Source organism: Stigmatopora nigra, chromosome 11 (assembly GCF_051989575.1).
Source record: "Stigmatopora nigra isolate UIUO_SnigA chromosome 11, RoL_Snig_1.1, whole genome shotgun sequence".
NCBI classification, from domain to species: domain Eukaryota; kingdom Metazoa; phylum Chordata; class Actinopteri; order Syngnathiformes; family Syngnathidae; genus Stigmatopora; species Stigmatopora nigra.
Window position 1 is genome coordinate 3,626,156 of NC_135518.1, and position 21,564 is coordinate 3,647,719.

At 37.7% G+C, this 21,564-nt stretch overlaps 1 protein-coding gene across 1 annotated transcript in view; it reads left to right on the plus strand.

The window, feature by feature from the left end:
- Positions 1-21,564, plus strand: part of plcl1 (phospholipase C like 1) — a 57,088-nt gene continuing 35,524 nt past the window's right edge. Inside the window, exon 1 of the mRNA XM_077727987.1 lies at positions 1-640. Within this exon, the coding sequence (XP_077584113.1) occupies positions 476-640 (165 nt within the window). The 5' untranslated portion in view covers positions 1-475. The remainder of the gene's footprint in view (positions 641-21,564) is intronic.

A 21,564-nucleotide genomic window follows, 5' to 3' on the forward strand; every position in this document is an offset into this window, starting at 1 on the left:
GCGCGTGTGTCAATTGTTCGGGCTTGCCGTCAAAAGTCTCTCGCTGGGGCGCTTGCAGTGACCAGTGAACCCGAGTGGTCGGTACCAGCAACACCTTCTTGGGGAGGAAGATCACTGGCATGTGCTGTGGAGAGGCAGTAACGCGCTCCCTTCACCTACTTTCAATTTGGATTCCTTGGCGTACTTTGACATCGGACAGGACGCGACCTAGCTAAGCCAGGGGTTAGGGTTCGAAACCCATTTGGATTGGGTTCACTTTAAGTGCAACGCGATAGACGTGGGCGGGTTTTGACGCACACACGCGGAGCGCAAAACCATTGAGAGGACTTGTTGCGCTTCACCGGGGGGAACGCACTCACAAGTCCTGATTCGTTTTTTTATTCGAACATCTCAATGGCATTTGAGCACAGCCCGGACAAACTTTCTTAGGTTAATTAATTTCCTCCTTGAAATCGCCGACGGAAACTGCCTCAATATGTCCGAGCGCGATGGACAGTGTAGCGACGGCGCGTCGGATTTTATCCCGGCCAGAGTGTCCCGCGGCCGGCGAAGCGGCGTCATCCTGCCCGGTGGCACGGACTCGGAGAGCATGCTGATGGAGTCCGTGAAGGTAGCACCGCGTCGTAGCAGCATTATAAGGGTAAGAAAATGATGATATTCTTTTATTGCGTTTATATGCCGAAGGTTCAACTTTTTAAGAAAATGTTTAGTATGGTTAGTTGTTCAAATATAGAAGCATTATTCAGGTTTATTTCAAACTTAAATTTTCCATGACAAATCATTTAAGTCAACAGTCCCCAACCACCGGTTCGTGGACCGATACCGTTCCACGAGCCATCTGGTTCCGGCCCGTCAGAGTAATAAATATTAACATTTTCAATCTTGCCCTCTTACTTGAAAAGGGAAAAGTTGAATAAATAATTACTACTGTGCTTAGGACTGTTTTTGTTTTGTTTTGCCGTCGTGGACGTCTTTCATGCACGAACCCCAAACCCCACCTAATGTTGTCTTAAGTTGTCAACCTCCCCGTTAGCCGGAGAAAGAGCTTTACCGGTCCGAGAGAAAATAAACAGAGCTTTTCCGGTCCTCGGTGAGAAAAAGGTTTGGGACTGCTGATCTTAGTGATAACTCTTTCATTTTGTGATTTTTTCCCCTTACAGTTATCTGTGAAAACGTCATAGTTTCTATGCAGATGTCTCACATTGAGTAGTGTCATTAATTTGAATTGGATAGTGAGCTTTAAGATAAAACAAATACTGTTACTGTCTTAGGAAAGACTACATTTTGCGTGTCCTATACATCAGGGGTGGCGAAAACTTGGCTCTCGAGCCTTATTCCGCTCCCGATCAAAATAAATTCTACACCTTAGATGCCGGCTCGGTGGTTGAGTGGATAGCGGGTCGGCTTCGCAGCTTCGGGGTCATAGGTTTGATTCCTGGTCGATCTATCTGTGTGGAGTTTGCATGTTCTCCCTGGGCCTGTGTGGGTTTTCTCTGGGTATTCTGGTTTCATCCCACATTCCAAAAAAACATGCATAGTATGCTGATTGGAAACTAAATTGCCCCCATGTGAGTGTGAATGGTTGTCCGTCTCTTTGTGACCTGTGATCAGCTGACCACCGATATAGGGTGTCCACTCCTCCGTCCCGAAGTCAGCTGGTATAGGCTCCAGCATCGACCCTTGTGAGGATAAAGTGGTTCAGAAAATGAATGCATGAATTTGGCAGATTGGATTATTTTTTATGGTGCTTCTGATGTTAGATGTGGCTCTTTGACTTTCACAGTATAACCCAGTGGTCTCCAAACTATTCCACAAGGGCCGCAGTGGGTGCTTGTTTTCATTTCAACCCAGAATGAGATCACACCTTTTCACCAACCTGGTGTTCTACAAGTGCAATTAGTGGATTGAAGTCAGCTGCTTCTTGTTTTCTGCAGAAATCTCATTGGTTAAAGTGTCTGTGCTGGACACACAGTGGTACTCAAGGACTGGTTTGGGGATCCCTGCTATAGCATTTTTGTCTCTTTGTGTATAACCCTGCTCTACATGAATGTTTTAGTAGATTTTGAGCAGTATTTTTAGGTCCTTGGGCCCTTGTCCTAGCAAAATTTTAAAATGTTTTTGAAAAACATTTTTCTAAAGAATCTGGTCATACTGACTGAAATCCATTCGTCCTTCAACTTTATCAAGATTTATAGTGCGTGGACAGGCCACTACCAAATATTACTCTGCAGAGCAAGTATTTGTCATTCTTCACGCATACATATTATGTCCAAAACCTAATGTTAGTTTTATAAGTACACAAATCCGCTTTTAAATACCTGAACCGACACTCCCATTCACAAATTCCTTGTGCAAAGTTTGCTGATTAGTTGAACAATGCACAATGATACCATCTGCAGTAATGTCTTGTTTTAAATCTTTGGCCCTGGCCTGTTGGTTGAGTTCAACTACTCTCACCCATCCTCTGAAATTTTTCTCAGGCTGCCAGTTTGACTTTACCAAAAACTGTTGTACCTGTGGTCTTCTATTTTCTCGCTGTGTTCCTCGCAGTTGAAACTAACACCTGAAACATCTGAGCTAGCTTTTTAAATTATGATGTTGACCAATCTTTATTTACAGAACAGTTGTTTTGGGTGTCTCATGATGGCCATCTTCAAAGAAGATACTAAAAGAAAAAAACACTTACAAAAAGCCTCTTTTAATACCCTATCTTATGATTGCCTTCACCATTGAATGTAGGGCAAAAGTCATTGAGCTTATTGAACAAAATCTGAGTTCCTATAACTGGTGCTAAAGGTAATCAAAACAAGCAATACTCCTGTCTTTAATATTATTGCACACATTCTTTAACACAAATTAGCAATTTTCTAAATATCCTAACACTGATAATTTATAAAGCAAAGTCTGTTTTACATTGATAAACTTAAACATCAATAATTCCTCTTTGCATAGTACACATACTAGTTATTAACCACACTTCTAAATATACAAATAGAAAGTTTTTTTTATTTTTTAACTTGATTCCTTTGAAAATCATGCGTTTAAACCCAACCTTCGATATTATGAACGGTTACTGCACATCTTTGATTTTGTAAGAGGGAAGAAATATTGAGATAGATGCTTTTTATTTGATTATGGCAACAGGTTACATGGAATGAAAAGGTTAGTGGACCTCTTAAAACTGCTATAACCTCACAAAATGAATGCAACCTTGAATGTGCAGCTTTGTATTGGATTTATTTATTTTATTTTTAAGGGAACCTGATTTGTGATTTTTATCCTGAGCACCAATGTTAACGCCTGTTAACAAATTCAAATGTTGCAAAACTAGTTCGCTTTTCCAAGTTTTATCTTTTTTCTATGCTCTTCTGGGTTGTAATTTTGTTTTAATATCCATAGAACGTAAAAGGCCTCCCCACCCAATTATGGTTGTGATCCATTACCCCAGTTTCAGAGGTCTCTTCACTGTACTGTGACCTCATGGTTTTCTATGCTCACCTGTGTCAGGTTGCAGATCTGTAAGAAACGGGGCTAGGAAGTGAGCAGGATCATGTTTGGCCATCATTACACTTCATGTTCAAACTTTATTTTTCGGTAAATGTATGCCGGTTTCATGTAACTAGGAAAAATAAATATACACTGCATGTTACCACCATAAGTGGCTGTGAATGAACCCTTCATCCTCATGGGGGTCAAATGTTTGTATCTGATTTGGCCTTAAAGTCATTCACCACAATAACAAAAATCAAGAAGTTTATAAATGCTGAATAGTTACAACATAAACCAAAAAATTGCATCTTTTTCTACTACAAATATTACTCTTTCTTTTCCAATCATTTTCTGAACTGCTTATCTGAACTGCTTATCCTTACAAGGGTTGTTGCCGAGGCCTATCCCGCCCGGTTAACTATGGGCACCAGGCGGGAAACACCCTGAATTGGTGTCCCGCCAATCGCAAGGCACAATGAGACAGACAACCATTCACACTCACACTTGTTGCAGTTTTAGTGTTCAATAAACCTACTCTGCATGTTTTGGGGTGTGGGAGGAAACTGGCACACAATCTGCGTCTCACAGGTTGAGGCTTAAGAAGAGTTGTGGGTGTACGTGCTATCATTAGCGATGGTGGACTATCTGAAATACTTGTATTTGATTCATTAAAACAATTCTGGCCATTAACAATACCTGCTAATGCCAATTTTATCTACTTCCTTGATATATTGACTTATTAATAGCATGTTAACTTTGTTCATATTCAAAGTGTAAGATTTTCATATTAACACAAGGATCCAATAAAAATGGTACTCACAAGCACTACATTTGTATTTCTTTTGCCATGATAGGAAGTGGAATTACAATACATATTCCTCCATTCATTTTATAGAGCAAAATATATATACACGCATATACACACAAATCAATGGACCCAGATACTATACCTTAACATGAACTTTTTTCCTATTCTTATTGTGAATTTATTACACAGGAGAGTAATGTAAGTAAAACTCAAAAGTACATGCTCTTTCAAGAGGGTTGCAACTTTGCCGTCACACGCCTATTTTCTCTCTCCTCACTAGTGTTTTCCATTATTCAAAGACAATGTGTATCATTGTTTTGTTTCTAAATTTGTCATGACTCATTGGACATTTGAAGTGACAGTTAATTCTTGCTATGAAAGTGGTAGCAAACTTAGTTATGTAGCCTACAGAGCTCGTAATTGCTCGATGGTGTAGAGTGGCACATCCGTTTTTAAATACAGAATCAAAATAATAACAAATTAGAAATAGGAAAATCTACTATGTTACAAGTATTACCCCAAAACATGTTTTTTTCGTGTTTATTGAAATTTAAAGGCCAATTAAGGAATATTTCCTGCACAATGCTCCTTTAACATTTTCTCCACTATTACACATCAGAAATATATATATATATATATATAAATATTTCAAATGGTTAAACAAGATTCCCTCTATTGGGATTCATGTCATTATAGTCTTCTTTTACTGTTAGTACCCATGCATAACTAAGAAGGTTAGGAACACGCTGATATTTTTTTCTCAGAGTTGGGAGTCTCTCAGATTCAGGAAGGTCATTTAGTGTTAAAAACAAAATCAAACAAAAGAACAGTATGTGCTTCAAGCAATATTTGGACTGCAAACTAGCTGGGCTGTTTTAATTGTGCCCTCTGCTGGTTGCTCCTGAAGAGGCCCCTCCATTACACATCATAGCATCAGGACATTGATTCCGCTACACAAAAATTCAGCATAATTGGTAAAACGGTGTAAATTGATGAAGAAATGTCACCATCTTTTACTTGGTCAAACCCCGGCTCATTTCATTGAGGGCAAACAGCCTTCTCTATATTTTCAATCAACGGTCCGTGACAGCCACCTGCCCATCTGGAAGGGCCAGACCAACAGATCGCCCTCCCTCAGCTCTGCTGACAGGAAGGGGCGAATAAGAGGTGCCATGTCAGTGATGGGCTCTGTCATATGTGACAACGTCGCTCCTTCGGCACAGACTGAGAGCTCTCACCGTGTCACATCACTGTCAGTGGGAGAAGGTGACATAATCACATTCCCTGCCTTAGGTGTCAATTGGAAGTTTGCTCATCTCATCTCATTTTCTGAACCACTTTATCCTCATTAGGGTCGCGAGGGGTGCTGGAGCCAATCCCAGCTGTCTCTGGGCCAGAGGTGGAAGACACCCTGAATCGGTGGCCGAACGCCGGGCACAAAGAGATGGCCAACCATGTACATTTACACCAAATACATAGCAATTTAGAGGGTACAATCAGGCTACCATGCATGTTTTTGGAATATTGGAGGAAACCAGAGTACCCGGAGGAAACCCATGCAGGCCCAGGGAGAACATGCTAACTCCACATAGATGGACATGACCTGGATTTGAACCCAAGACCCCAGAGCTGAGAGGTTGTCACGCTAACCACTTGCGCCACTGGGCCACTTCATTTCGAAGTTTTCTAATTATATTTAATGCTTCATTTTTGTTTGGAACAGTGGAACTTAACCTTGTTAGAGCTACCAAACCCCACCAGTTTCATATGCGCATTCACCAAACCCTACTTTAGTATAATTTTTTTTTTTTCAAATTCAAGATATAAAAATTCCTCGCTGCACTGATTGGCCAAGCAATGTCATGTGATTATATGCGGCCAGTGAAGTAGACGTCAAGCGAGACATGTTATCGTAAATAGACATGATGAGTCCATGCTTCTTTACCTCTGTTGTAGAGGCTCCACCGAACCTCTTTGGTTCAATCGAATCCAAATTAAGAACCACCGGTTTGGAGCATAAATATACAAAATTAATATGTTCCAAGTGTAAATTCATTGGTTAAACTCACAAAATATAGTGTGCAAGGAAATGAAACCGTCATCTTTGGAAATTGTTAGTGCATTGTTTCTAATATTTACTGGTAATTTTCTGCCAATTTTAGGCTAATTTTCATAGCCTGTTCACTGATTAGATATTTTTTAGGAAACATTGGTGATGGTCTTCAGTCTGTGAAGGTCCCAGATGTTCTTTGAATGTTTGCAGTTGGCCTTTAAAGGAAATCCATCAAGGAGGACAGTTTGCAATGGTTGGGAAATCTCTGGGCTGGTTTCACATTACTACGACAACACGTATGTCTTAAATGCCTACATGCACGTACACAGACACACTCGTGTTATTTCAACTTTAAAAAAAAACCCTCACAGGAAATTAAAGGGAACCTCATTAGATTACATAGATGTAGTGATTGCATATTCAACAAAAAAAATGAGTATGCAAGTATGATTCCAAATAATCATTATTATGATTATCATTAATAAACTTTAATGGAATTTTCTGCTTAAGTTTAAAATGGATTTTAGTCTTGTTTTCTTGTCTGTCAGGCTACGGAAATGTCCAATCAGCAAGTTGCTTGGAACAAAGTGTGTCTGAATCACTTCCCATTCAAACAAGCATTAGGAATCCCACTAACTAGCGTATTGTTCTTGGCAAGGCAAACCACAGTGGAATATCATTAGGAAATTACAATTTTTGAAAAGTCTGCCATCTGTTTCGTTAAAAAATCAGTTTCCTAACCTTCTCAACTCTGACTCAGACTCTCTTGAATGTTTTAATACTGTTATGAGCACCTTCTAGTATACAAGTTCATTCTGTTCCCATCACAGCTAAAAAAAACCCTCATCCATTCCACCTAATAGTCCAATTTTGTTCCCCATCATCCAGAACTCATGAATGACTTCTGATGTGCCTGTGAGTGTGACTGTGTCAGCTGCGCAACACGCATGACGTTATAATGTGGGGGAGAAGACATTCAAATTGGGTTTATTAAAAACGTGTATTTAATTTTGTGATGTTCAAAAAAGACGGCCCGGTGGATGTGTGGTTAGCGTGTCGGCCTCACAGTTCTGCCGTCCTGAGTTCTGCCGTCCAGGGTTCAAATCCAGGTCGGTCCACCTGTGTGGTGTTTGCATGTTCATTCCGGCCCCGTGTGGGTTTCCCACCCGGGTACTCCGGTTTCCTTCCTCATTTCAAATACATGCATGGAAGGCAATCAGCTGGCCACAGTTTCAGGGTGTCTCCCCAGCTCATGCTTGAAAGTCAGCTGAGACATGCTCCATTATCCCTCATGCGACCCTTGTGAGGATAAAGTGGTTCAGAAAATGAGATGAGAAAAGAGATGAGTGGAGAAGCAGGTGACATCTGTATCTAGTGATCGTACCTCGCGGTTTTTCGATTATGGTGACATTACCTGCGAAAAACGAGGGATTAGTGTACAGTAATACCTTGACATACAAGTGCCCCGACATACGAGGAATTTGAGATACAAGTAAAATTCTGAGCAAATATTTACCTTGAGATACAAGACAAATTTTGAGATGCGAGGATACGTGACGCGAGAAGCTGCTTATGATTTCAGCGCACTTTCTCGTCGCATCTCCCTCGTATTGAGATCTCTACGAGCACTGGCTGGAACGTTGCATTTTTTTCCATGAGTGGTGTTCACGTGACGGAGCTGGCTCTCAATATGATAGTTTTTCAATAATATGCACCATCCTGAAGCAGAAGGGCACTATTAAGGATATTAAGCCTTCCAAAGACTAACCATAATTTCCATGCTATGCAGTGACATTCATAATGAGATGGAGAGCCTTCTTTTAATATGCATCAATTAGCGGGAGATAGAGTGACTGTGTCGAGAATATGCGAAAAAGCCAGCAGAATTTACATTAATTTAAAAGTAAAGTTAGCATCTGAAAAAGAATAATGTCTAATTATAGTATTAAACATTATAATGACTAGTTATTTGTTAGTCTGGTGAATTAGAACCAATACAAATGTTTTTCCATTATAATATCTTGTTTTTTTTTCAGAAGGTGTGAACAAATTCATTTGTATTTAGTTCATTTCTATGCGAAACGTTGATTTGAGATACAACTAAATCGACATACAAGCTCGGTCCTGGAACGCATTGAGCTCGTATCTCAAGGTATTACTGTATACGATTGTTGCATTATGTTCATCAAATACTAAAACAAAAGAAATGTTTATTAAAGATAGCTATGACACAATGGTTAGCACATCCATTTATTCAATCCCAGTTGGAGTTTGAATGCTCTTCCCGTGCCTGTGTGGGTTTTCTTCAGATGCTTCAGCTTCCCCCCAAATCACCAAAACATGCATTGGTAGGCTGAATGACAACTCCAAATTTCCTGTAGATATGTGTGTATGAATGGTTGTTTGACTCCTTGTGCCTTGTAATTGGCTGGCAATCAATTCAGGGTTCCTTTGCCTACTGCCCAAACCTAGCTGGGCTACCAAATCCCCCCCCAAAAAATCAGTTTTTATTTTCATTTTTTGTTAAAATATATCTGTGAACATGGGATTTATCTTTCTTTAACTAGGAGGGTATCAAAACTTCTTGGCATGTGTCTATTGGGAACATACTGTGTATATTTTTGTATTTGTTAAATCCTTTCAGAGGCTGGCGGGTTACTATGTAACTTCTGTGAGTCAAGTGGAGGGAGATCTGTTGTGGTCGGTGTTAAAAAATTTTGGGATCAATATAGATAATAAATAATTTTGGTAAAGTAATTATGGGTCTAATCTTATCTGAAAAAGACTTAATTAAGATAACACTGAATAAGACTTAACAACATTAAACAAAATGTGAACAATCACTCTGGTATTTGTAGATAGCGATATGCCATAATGACAATTAGTTTTGTCGTCTCATAAATTGGGCAGGGAATGAATGGTAATCTCAATCCTCCTCTCAGGTCAGCCTCAGTCTTTGATATCTATGCTAGCCCAGGAAAGGTCATTTCAATTAGCTCGAAGTGTTGGCGTGTAAAATGCCAGCAGGCAAATGTGGTGATGCATAGTGATAGTGTGAGATTAACAGGGATTAGCTCATATTACTGAGAGAGAGAGAGATATGCACATGTAACTGTCGATTATAGTTGTTGTGCAATGGTGTGCGAATTAAGGAAAAATATAGCTCAATCAATTTTTCCCTAGTCGCTTGATTAATAACTGAAGTGTCAATCTGTGTTGAGGTATTCCCAACTCGAGCAATTAGAAGGAAGGCGGTGTGACAGTGATAAGATCCTGATGATGATGATGGGTGTTATGAATTTAGAAAAATCATGCATCATGAAGCCATCTGGCGAGATGGGCCTATGAATTTCATGCATTTGACTTAAAAGGGGAACATTGTGTCAGATTTGAATCAAATAGAGCATAAAAAGTGGCCACATGTTAGATTAGATCATTTGGGAAGAGGTTGAGAATACAGACACAGGAAAAGACATTTTTTAGACATAAATAAATAGGTAATAAATAAGTTAATAAATAAACAAATACATGAATAAATAATGTATATAAAATATATAAAAATAACACATGAGCCATCAAACATTTTCGTCTTAATAAAAATATGGCGTTAATGAAAAATGTGCTCGTTACTATGTTTTTTCCACTGTGACACTTTAAAAATGAGTTCCTTTCTTCTCACTTGGACCATATCATTTTGTTTTAAGGAAAGTGTAGTTGATTAATGTTAGCAATTGATGAAAAACACCTCAGGATGGACACATTTATCCATAAAATGAAATGTATATACCTTTTAAACAACTCTCTAAACCACAACAGAAATACAGAAATACAGATACAATATTTATCCCTCAAATGTGTATATTATTTCTGCTCTGTTAAAGCAATAAATATTAAAATGTCATAAATACACAACTATTCCATTTATTCTTTCATTAACAATATTCAGAAAACTCACATAGAATCTAAGCATGGAATGTCAAGGACATCAACTAAATCTATTTTTTTTCTTGAAAAAAAATGGATGGTTAAACAACTGCAGTTAAGCATCGCTAAAAAATCTGAAGAATGTTTTCTTTTCTAAAAACTGCAATGGGACATTTAAAAAAATGGGATTAATTGCTTTTTTTGCAGAAGCAGTTAACTTGATCAAAGTTTTTTGTTTTTGATTTTAACATTAACATTTATGTTAGGTTCATTCGTCGTCTAAGTTTGGAGAATTTGGACCCTTATTTTTAACATAAATATAAATGAAAAGTAACCTCAAAACAACAAGTGCAATCAGAGTTGGAACTGCATATAAAGTACACAAGGAAAAATTATGTTTCAGGTGCAGAGTTTATTTTTATCACTTCGCTCGAGTGCTTCTGATCACTCCACCTGGCCAGTGTGTTTGTTTGCTTTTTTAATCTAGTTTCAAACCTTTTATTTCTTTTAAATGTTTACATTGATTCATCTCCTTGATCTCACTTTGTCATGTTCAGTAAGACTCTCATATCCTCTCTTGCAGTGCCAAGCAGAGAACAATCATTTGTTTACTCTGGTCAACACTAATGCTTGTGTGTGTGTGTCAGAGTGTGTGTGTGTGTGTGTGTCAGAGTGTGTGCGTGCATGCAAAGCAATGCTGACCACTGAGGGTCCACTGTGGGATGGTATCATGCTGCTGCTGGTGCAGTCAAATCAGCTCATCACAGCTGCTGACTTTTGGAGACAAAGTATCTTCTGTGCTGTATGACTAAACCACTTTATGTAATCATAGGATGCAACACAAGGTGCAACCTGCACACATTTTTTTTACATTTCATACTGGTTTGCTTTGTGTTAAGTGTGACATCATAATGCAATTTCTTTGCCCATCCTATATATGACATGTATCATTTTTTTTCCAGACAGTATGAAAGTCCAAAGTCCAGCAGGCATTGATTTAGGACAGATGCTCATTTGCTAACAAGAATGTTGCAATAGTAAAGTGTTGCTATACTTACCGTATTTTCACGACTATAAGGCGCACTGCATTGTAAGGTGCACCCTGAATGAATGACATTTTTCCCATATATAAGGCGCATTGGATTATAAGGCGCACCCTCAATGAATGGCACATTTTATTTTTTTCCATAAATAAGACGCACTGGATTATAAGGCGCCCTGTCTATTTTGGAGAAAAATATAAGACTTAAGTGTACCTTATAGTTGTGAAAATACAGTACTTTTTTTTAGGATTTTTTTTATTCTGCGTGGAGGCCACTATTGGTTGAAGTACTATTGTTTATTCAATATATTTTTCTGCATTTATGAGTGTCTCCAGATTTTGTGGTTTTCCAGCCTTATTCTATTTCAAACTTGACTGTAGAAGCTAAATACCATATTTTCCATATATAAGACGCACCACATTTTAAGGCGCACACCCTCAATGAATGGCACATTATATTTTTTTCCATATATAAGGCGCACTGGATTATAAGGCGCCCTGTCTATTTTGGAGAAAATGTAAGACTTTTAAGTGCGCCTTATAGTCGTGAAAATACGGTAATTACAAAAATGATGTCATAGTCTATGAGGAAGGCTAAGTTTTGACAGAATGCAAGGGTCCAAATAAGCATCCTTTTCCCCCCCATTTAGAAATATTTTAGAAATATATTTTTCATTTAAAGTATCATAGTATAACAAGATTGTGTTTCTTTATCAACAACAGTTTTTGCAACATCTCATCTCAATCTATGAACCGCATTTTATCCTCATTAGAGTGGCGGGGGGTGCTGGAGCCGATCCCAGTGAAATTCTGGCCAGAGACGGGGGACACCCAATTATTGGGCACAAGGAGACAAACAACCATTCATGGTCTCACTCATACTTAGGGGAAATTTAGCGTGTCCAATCAGCCTACCATGTATGTTTTTAGAATGTGGGAGGAAACCGGAGAACCCAGAAGAAAACCATGCAGGCCCAGGTAGAACATGCAAACTCTACACAGATGGACATGCCCTGGATTTGAACTCAGGACCCCATCTGTGAGGACGACGCACTAACCACTAATTCACCAGATTGGGAGATGATAGTTCGTTAGCCTTGAATTGAAACTACCCAGAGGTTGTTTTTTTTCTTCTATTTGTGTGAATTATGCTGGATGAATCAATTTGACCTCCCCTCCACCATTCCTTGCAATGTGGAATTAAAACACCAAAGCATCAAAAAAGCATTTGAAAAAAAATGACGTTGAAGTAGAGCAAGGAGAACTAAGCGACAAGCTGTTTATCTACAAATCACTTCCTGTCCCGCCCACTTGGTGAGTGCAAACACATCTCACCAAGTGGGTTAATGCACACACACGCATGCAGACACACACACCCAAATTCTGTCTGCAAAAGCGAAAATGACAACCTGGCAAATATGCATGTATTTTGTGTTTGTTGTTATCTGGGCTGAAGCTGGAAACAACAAACCAAGCCGACATGCAGTCTCTACATTTACCCCAGATCTTTTCACCCCGAGGTTAATGCTATGCACAGCTTTTATTTATTTATTTATTTTTACACACATGTCCACAAGATGACATAACAAGCTGTAGTAGTGTAGCAGTTCTCTCTTATGACCTGACGAACTTCAATTATTGGACCAATTCCAAGTTGTTTGTGCTGATTGCAAATCTTAACGGACTTAATGCAGTCAAACTGTCATATTATCAAATATTTTTTTGACTTTGAATTTACAAAGCAAAAATTTGAACTTATGTTCAGGAATAGCATAAAATCGTTATTGTAAATAATAGTAATAAAAGGCATGTAAACATTTTAAGGCCCAACTACCGTATTTACTATATATATATATATATATATATATATATATATATATATATATATATATATATATATATATATATATATATATATATATATATATATATATATATATATATATATATATATATATATATATATATATATATATATATATATATATATATATCTATATATATATATCTATATCTATATCTATATCTATATCTATATATACATATACATATACATATACATATACATATACATATACATATATATATATATATATATATATATATATATATATATATATATATATATATATATATATATATATATATATATATATATATATATATATATATATATATATATATATATATATATATATATATATATATATATATATATATATATATATATATATATATATATATATATATATATATATATATATATATATATATATATATATATATATATATATATCTTTGTTATTTCAGTAAACATTTGTATGACATATTTTTTTTACAATGCCTATTTTTTTGTTTAATTGTGGAACGGTTGAACATGTGAACAATATTTTGACAAAGCAGATTGGACATTTCCTTTCCTGAGAAACTAATGAAATTCCTGCATTCCCCCAACCCCCTTCTGTATATACAAACAGCAACTGGTCCTTAACAACCATTTAAATTCAGTGGGAAAGGAAGAATAAATTTTTAACTCTGACCTGTGTATTTTAAAGTGTTGCATAGTACAGCACTTTGGATTGTGGGTAATCTGCACATTGTAGACACACTTATGTTGCATACACACTACCCCAAGTGATGGGGTTACATTAATGTTTAAAAGAGGATCAAAGTAATTATAATAACTAACACCTCGTTGGCATTATTAGAAACATAATTAAGACTCTGAAATAAATTATATAATATTTTCTCTGGCCACCAGCACCCCCAGAAAATGAATGAAAGAATGAAGAAAGAAACAGACTGTTTAAAACAAAAGGAAAGCAAACATACAGCATATGTCAGCAAATAACAATTAGTAGTTGGAATTTTTTTGGGAGAGGATGTGGATAATGTCTGTGAATCATCCCTCTCTACCATTTTCAAATCCGGAACTGGGCTACATTCTCTGAAACAGACTTTTTGGAGCTGCGGCACACTTTTTGCATTGAAAAAATCTCAGGGGACATCGCCATCTGAAAACATTTGTATTTAAAACTATATCGCCTATATTAACATTCTCATCAAAGTTTGTCAGGAGGAATTACATAAACTTCCAAAATTATTCCAAAAACTATTTTTTTTTTACACTGACCTAATGTCACCAAAAGTTGGTTTTTGCAGAACCTTAACAACTTTCCATTCGGGTGATGCAAAAATCAATAATGTAATGTTTTTAATCGCTTAATTTTATGAGTTTTCTCTAAATATCATTTAAATCTCTTAATATTACAATAAAAAATGTGTTCAAACAGACTTTAGTTCGGCAAAAGTTGATTCCCTCGAAACCAAACAACTTTCGGTTCATGATAGAGAAAAATAAGCAACAAAAGGACTGTTTCACAATTTGAATCTTATAATTTAACGTTCCTCATAGTTTTATTTTAACCTTGAAATAGTTCATTTTTAATCTCGTTATATTCATATTCATTTTTCTCTATGAATATTACATTGTATGACTCTGAAACACTCATGTCAAGGGATAAAATGTTGTAAAAAGTCAAACAGCATTGTGAGGCTGGTGAATTATGCTAATGTAAGTGTTTTGATTCCTTGTGCAGAAGTTATCTGACATGAAAGTCATATTTCAGTTTAGGTAAATAATCCTTTCTCTGATATAATTTAGCTACACTTGAAGATGAGGGCAAGCACGGTCTGGATTTAATTACAGTCACATGAGTACAATTTTATAAAGAGAACATAACTAGTTTCGAACCACACCTTCAAATTATAATGCATTTTTGCTTTAACCACACCTGACTGGGGTATCAGCAAATAACCTGGGTCAAGTGATCTTTTACAGCTGTCATTTTGCCAAACAGCAGCTTTGCATGTTTTGATTTGTCACATTTCCATAAGTGAGAGCTGGCAGAGTCTCGGTAAAAGGCAACAAAGTTTTACTTGGTGGAAATGTTTGGAATGAGCTTTTTCTCATGAAGGTACAACAATTTCCTCCTACATCTCTAAAAAATGCATGGTAGGCTGGTTGAACGGTCTGAATTGACCCTAGGTATGGGTGGTAGGGTTCTCTGTCTCCATGTGCCCTGTGATTGGCTGGCCACTGATTCAGGGTGTCTGCCGCCTGGTGCCCATAGTTAGCTGGTATAGGCTCCAACACGGCCCGTGACCCTTGTATGGATAAACGGTTTGGAAAATGAATGAATGAATAAAAGAATTGAATTAATAGAAGGAAAATAAAGAATTGTGCCTTGAACCATAAGGTTATTATCATGCCACCTGTCGCTTAAGAGATTAAACATATTCAAGGTGTAACGGATTTGAAAGGATAAAAAGATAACATAAAATCATTCTAACAATTCAAAATCCCACTGGAATGGAGGTTTAGCTCAAACTTGATCATTTACTACCAACTTTTCCAGTTCAGATTATTGGATTGGACCTCTACCGTCGTCAATGTCAGCAAATGATTTAAATAATGTTCAAGAAATTCCATAAATTTTACAATCTGTTGGATGAAAAAACGAATTTTATATAATACTCTTTACATCTAATTAAATCTCAATTTATATACAAGGTAGTGGCAATTAAACCATTGACCATGATTAGCATAAAAAAACAGTAAATTCCTTGTATTTTGAACCACAGTCATTTAACTTTAGATATTTACAAAAGCCAACCTGATATTTGCTCTTCCAAAAAAATGATTATCGTATTTTCACGACTATTAGGCGCACTTAAAAGTTTTACATTTTCTCCAAAATAGACAGTGTGCCTTATAATCCAGTGCGCCTTATATATGGAAAAAACAGAAAATCAAAAACGAAAAACCACCTCTGTCGGATATTAAAAAAACACAAACGCCCGAACTGAAACAATACTGTTAAATATGCAGATGCCATCTTAGTTTACAAAATATTCCATCATATAGCTCCTCCCCACTGCAAGATTTTATACAAAAAAAATCCAAAACATCAACAATGCCTGGCTCTAGAGGTGACTGTGTAGTGAGTGCTTCGTACCTGGAAGTCAATAGCAATTACCGTATTTTCACGACTATAAGGCGCACTTAAAAGTCTTACATTTTCTCCAAAATAGACAGTGCGCCTTATAATACAGTGCGCCTTATATATGGAAAAAATGTCATTCATTGAAAATACGGTATAATGGATACATTCTGTGGAACTTTCTATTGTTCTCACATCTTGTATCATCTACCAATCTCAGTGTTTTGTTTTATCCATCTTATATTCTGATGAAATATAACAGCTTGATTGATGAATGTTTGCCCTCCTCACTCATAGACCCTCCCCATGTTTCTAGCTTCAGGATGTCTTCGTCTAGACGTCCTAATAAAGTCGATAACATGGGGAGTTTTTGCAACCAAAGGCAGCCCAAGGTGACATATTTCCCTCCTCTTGCGAGCTCGTTAGCATGCTGTGTCTCCCTGGTGGATGTGTTAATATTGGTTTCTTAGCCAATATTTTAACATGCTTTTAATCTTCAGATGATGACAGAGGTAAAGAGAAGAAAAATCATCTAAATTGCAGTTTGACCAAACAGTTGCTGATGTTGTTGTGACATTTAGTCCGTCGCATCAGTGCGCACAGGTTCCATAATAACACGAGGGAGCACAACTTTTATGGTTTTAGATCTAAAACTGATTATCACCTAATTTTTTATCCATTACGTGGACTTTTTAAATCATTTTCAAATTTTGACATTCACTGAAATATGAGCCACCAGGTGATGTACAGTGGTACCTCGAGAACAATACTTAATGCGTTCTGGGACTGAGGCCGTATGGCGATTTATTCGTAATTCACACGAACTTTTTCCATAGAAATTAACTAAAAACATTAATTTGTTCAAACCCTCTGAAAAAACACCAAAAACAGGATATTGAATTGGAAAAACATTTTTATTTGCTCTAATTCGCCATCTATTAACAAAGTAACAAATAACTAGTGATTTAGATACCACCACAGAGCGCGAATCAATCCCACACTTGTCCACATCGAAGTCCGATGACTGAACCACTTCAACATCAGGTGGCCATTTTGGGATTCTGTACCCCAAAAATTAGTTATAAAAAAAACTACTAACCAACAAAATATGTGAGCCAGTTATGTGTACGTTAATGCTTCTTCCAGGTCATTGCTCTGGTTTTGTGTGGTGATGGCATCAAAATTATATATTGCATTCATTGTGTCTGTGCGAGGCATGGAGTGTGCCACATCTGGGCATGGTGATGCGCTGGTGGCAGTCATTTCCATGGTTACAGTGATCCACGATGGCCTGTGAATGTGTACCTCCTGCAGACAATGTTGCACGCTCTCATTACTGCCCGCCATGCGTCCTACATCATGCTGGGAATGCCACTCAGTAGGGGAACGAGGACAGGAAAGCCTACAATGTGAATAGTGAAGGGAGGCGTGGAATGAAACGAAATCTTGAAAAGTGGAGCACGGTGTGAAATAAAGATAATGATAAAATAATGCTGAGACATGTAGGAGTCAAATATAGGCAATTGGGATGAGATTCAATGGGACTACTCTAAGAGTAGTACACTTGAACCTCTACAGTCACTCAGTTATACTCAGTACCTCTACCTACGAATGCTTCTATATACAAACATTTCAGGATACGAAACCCTTTGATATGCCAATTGCTGTTACAGAAACAAGATTCAAGTTACGAAATCTCCCAAAACGTCGATATATTTCCTGTATTCCTTTTTTATTTTGAAATTGTGTGGTAGCCTTGTGTCCTGCTTAACAATCTTCCTACACTACGCTGTCTTCCCATTGGCTGTCTTACAACAACAACTCTCCATGATTAAAAAAAAATCCCCTTGAATCCCCTTCTGACTCAGTTATGAAAGTTTTGTTATACCACTCTACACACTAGTTCCTTGACTGCTTGCCTTCATTTTGGTCCTACTCTACGTTCCATGCTCGAAGCCGCACTTTCGGTACACCGTCTTTTACCTCGTCAATCTGCTGCCCTCTGGCAGGCGCTACAATACCATAACAGCCAAAACAAACAGACTTAAGTTAGTTTCTTCCTTTAGAGCAGTGGTCTCAAACCGGTTCCACATAGGGCCGCAGTGGTTCCTGGTTTTTGTTCCAACCGATCCAGTGCTGACATTTTAACCAATAAGGTGTTTTTAAAATAAGTAGCACCTGAATCTAATTAACTGATTGCACTTGCAAAAGGTATCCTTGTTGAGTTGGAATGAAAACCTGCACCCACTGCGGCCCTTCGAGGACCGGTTTGAGACCACTGCTTTAGAGCCATAAAAATACTAAACTCGAGTTCTGTCATTATACTTGTATAATGACAATAAAGGCATTCAATTCAGCTATGAATTCATTTATAACATTATCAATTTATGAGCATTTTTCTGCAATTACATTCGTTTTGCCATCGTGGTAAAGGAGAAAGTTGCCAGTGTGAGATGCCCTGTCTTGTGGAATCTGTTTAGACTGCTAAGGGCCCAGCTCCAGAATGTGGTGACAAGTATGGACACAACTTGGTCATCATGATTGATTGGTTAGCATTTGTGGGACAAGTCAAAATGCTTGTATTCTCTGCCTGCATTGGTGTATATGGATGTGTCTATCTGTAGTCAGATCAGTGAGGAAAGTCGCCAATTTTCTTACAGGTATTACATTTCCCATTATTAGTATTGCAATACTTGCCATGGTATTGACTCAGCACTAATCAACCATTAGTTTTACTCTTGTTTTGCAAGACATAGCATGAGGACACGTTCTGCCAATGCTCCCGCAAAGTACTTCTTGGACTTGTACATGGCGATGTACAGAACCTCCTGAGGGACATGGATCTCTAAATATAGTTTATGTGTTTGTGTGTCTAATGGTGCATGTGAGAAATAGCAGATGTCATATGTGCATTAAGGAGATATAACAAGCGTACAAAAAGCGCAAATGAGTTCAAGCCTGATAAGGAGGTTGCAGCAATGACAAATTATAGTGCCTAAGTAGGACATGTTCATATTAGGCCTTCCTTTTGCCATTGTTATGTTGTAAATTAAGATCTTATATATATACTCGACCATAGCTGTCTGAGCTACAAAAAGTAGTCATTGTGCTCAGCACGCTTGAAAAAAGAATCTTAGCCACGTTAAATTTGTTTAGTTTTAACATTTTTAATCAAGGAGGTTAACAGTTAAAAAATTGATTTAGATGTTATTCCAAAAAAACACTATGCTGTAGTGGGATAAATTGACAAAGTTATTATTAATGAGGAAGTCAAATATCCGCAGTTGGGATCAGAATGTTCAGTAGGGTGGGGGAGGGACCACTCATGCCAAGCCTCAGCGAATGTCATTTATCCCCCGTTTAGCCCTAAAAAGGTGATAAAGAGCTTAATGCTACAGTATATCTCAGCATTTCAGCAAAGAATTGTCTTCAAATTCTCCATGTTTCCCACACTTATCTTCACAGTTCCACTTTCACAGATTTTTACACACCATTTATGATAGAATGCTATCAAGGAGTATATAAAAATAATAAATATTCATGCTGATTCATAACTACTGAGATTGTACAAAAATATTATTTATAAAACTTTTCCATTACCTTCCTTAAAGAAAAATGACATCTCAAGAGGACTGGAGCCAGCAGAAGGCGTATGTCTTAATAGAATAGTATGTAGACGTGCTTTTATCATGGAATATAATATTGAAAGTAGTAAAAATTGTCCCAAAGAACATGAAATTGTACGATTCCACAAGTGAAGGAGGTGATTTAAAATCTAATAGTTTATTATATGATATAAACCATGATTTTCTTTTTTACTGGTACACCTTTGGTCGTGTTGTTTTGGTTTCCCTACCATTCTCTAAGGCAGCTGGCCCGCATCTTAACCATCTAACACCAGTATTTTTTTTCATGCCAATTTACTCGTATCTCACATCATTTTTTCCCCCTAGAAAAGAGGTAAATCTGCCTAAAACTATTCTCAGATTTTTACAATTATCGAACCAGCGACAACTCGCTTTGAAATGTTTCGCTGGTGTCTTTTTCAGATGCTTGCTTTGCTTTCAAGTCCATGTGGACTCTGCTGGCTTTTTCGTAGTTTATCGACTCGGCCATGCTATCTCCATTAAAGAATGCGACCTATACGGCTCAGCGCCCATAGATATCTTTACGGGAGGGAGAAAGACAGAGCTATGCTGTTCTCATAAGCAGTCTCTCGCATACTCGGCCACCCAGACGGCCGCATCGGGAACCACCTGGTATGCTCGTATCTCAAATTTGTCTCCTATCTCATGGCCAAAATTTTCCGTATGTTGAGGAACTTGTACGCCAAGGTGTTACCGAATACTAGTACAATAGGCAGCCCGGCGAATGAGTGGTTACCATGTCGGCATCACAGTTCTGGGGCCATGGGTTAAAATCCAGGTCAGTCCACCTGTGTTTCCTCCGGTACTCCGGTTTCCTCCCAGATACAAAGTAGGCTGATTGGACACTCTGAATTACCTGTCTGTCTCGTCTTGCCCTGCGATCAGCTGTCCCCCACCTCGTGCCCGAAACTCAACTGGGACGTGACCCTTGTGAGTATAATGCGGTTCAGAAAATGAATGATTGAATGAACGACTACAATGCGATTTAAAGCATCACCATAAATTTCACACATAAATAAGTAATCATAAAAACGTTAAGTATAAAAAAGTCAGTTAAGTATTTAGCAGCATGTGAGGTAGCTATGAGGTCTTTTGTGCAATCATCAAAGTAAGTGTTAAAAATTTGCTAACTAAGTCTAAATTAAAAATCAGAGAACATTCCTTATTGATATGCATCTGACAGTTTTATGGCATCTTACGTATATTGCAGTGACAGTCATTGTTCCGCGTGCGTAATTGCGCACTACTGGTATTCTTCGCTCAGAGCAAACATATTCAGCGCATAAAATCCTGAATTGTAAAAAAAAGGGAAAAAAATTCTGTGCCATTTTGCAACGCAACTCAAAGAGTGGCAGCCTGTCACTGACAAACGACAACAAACGGTAATTTGGGATAAAACTATGACTAACACCGTGTCCAGCCAATGATATGATGCGGTTCACGTCACGTGTGTTTACTTCCACGGCATGAGTAAATGTTAACGACATTGATTGGCTGCGTTAGTTATGTGTTATACCTGTTTTGCAGGTTAGCAAAGAGTTAACTGTTCTTTGGAGCTGCTGCCAAGCCTTTATTATGGCAAAACAACCGGGCTGTGG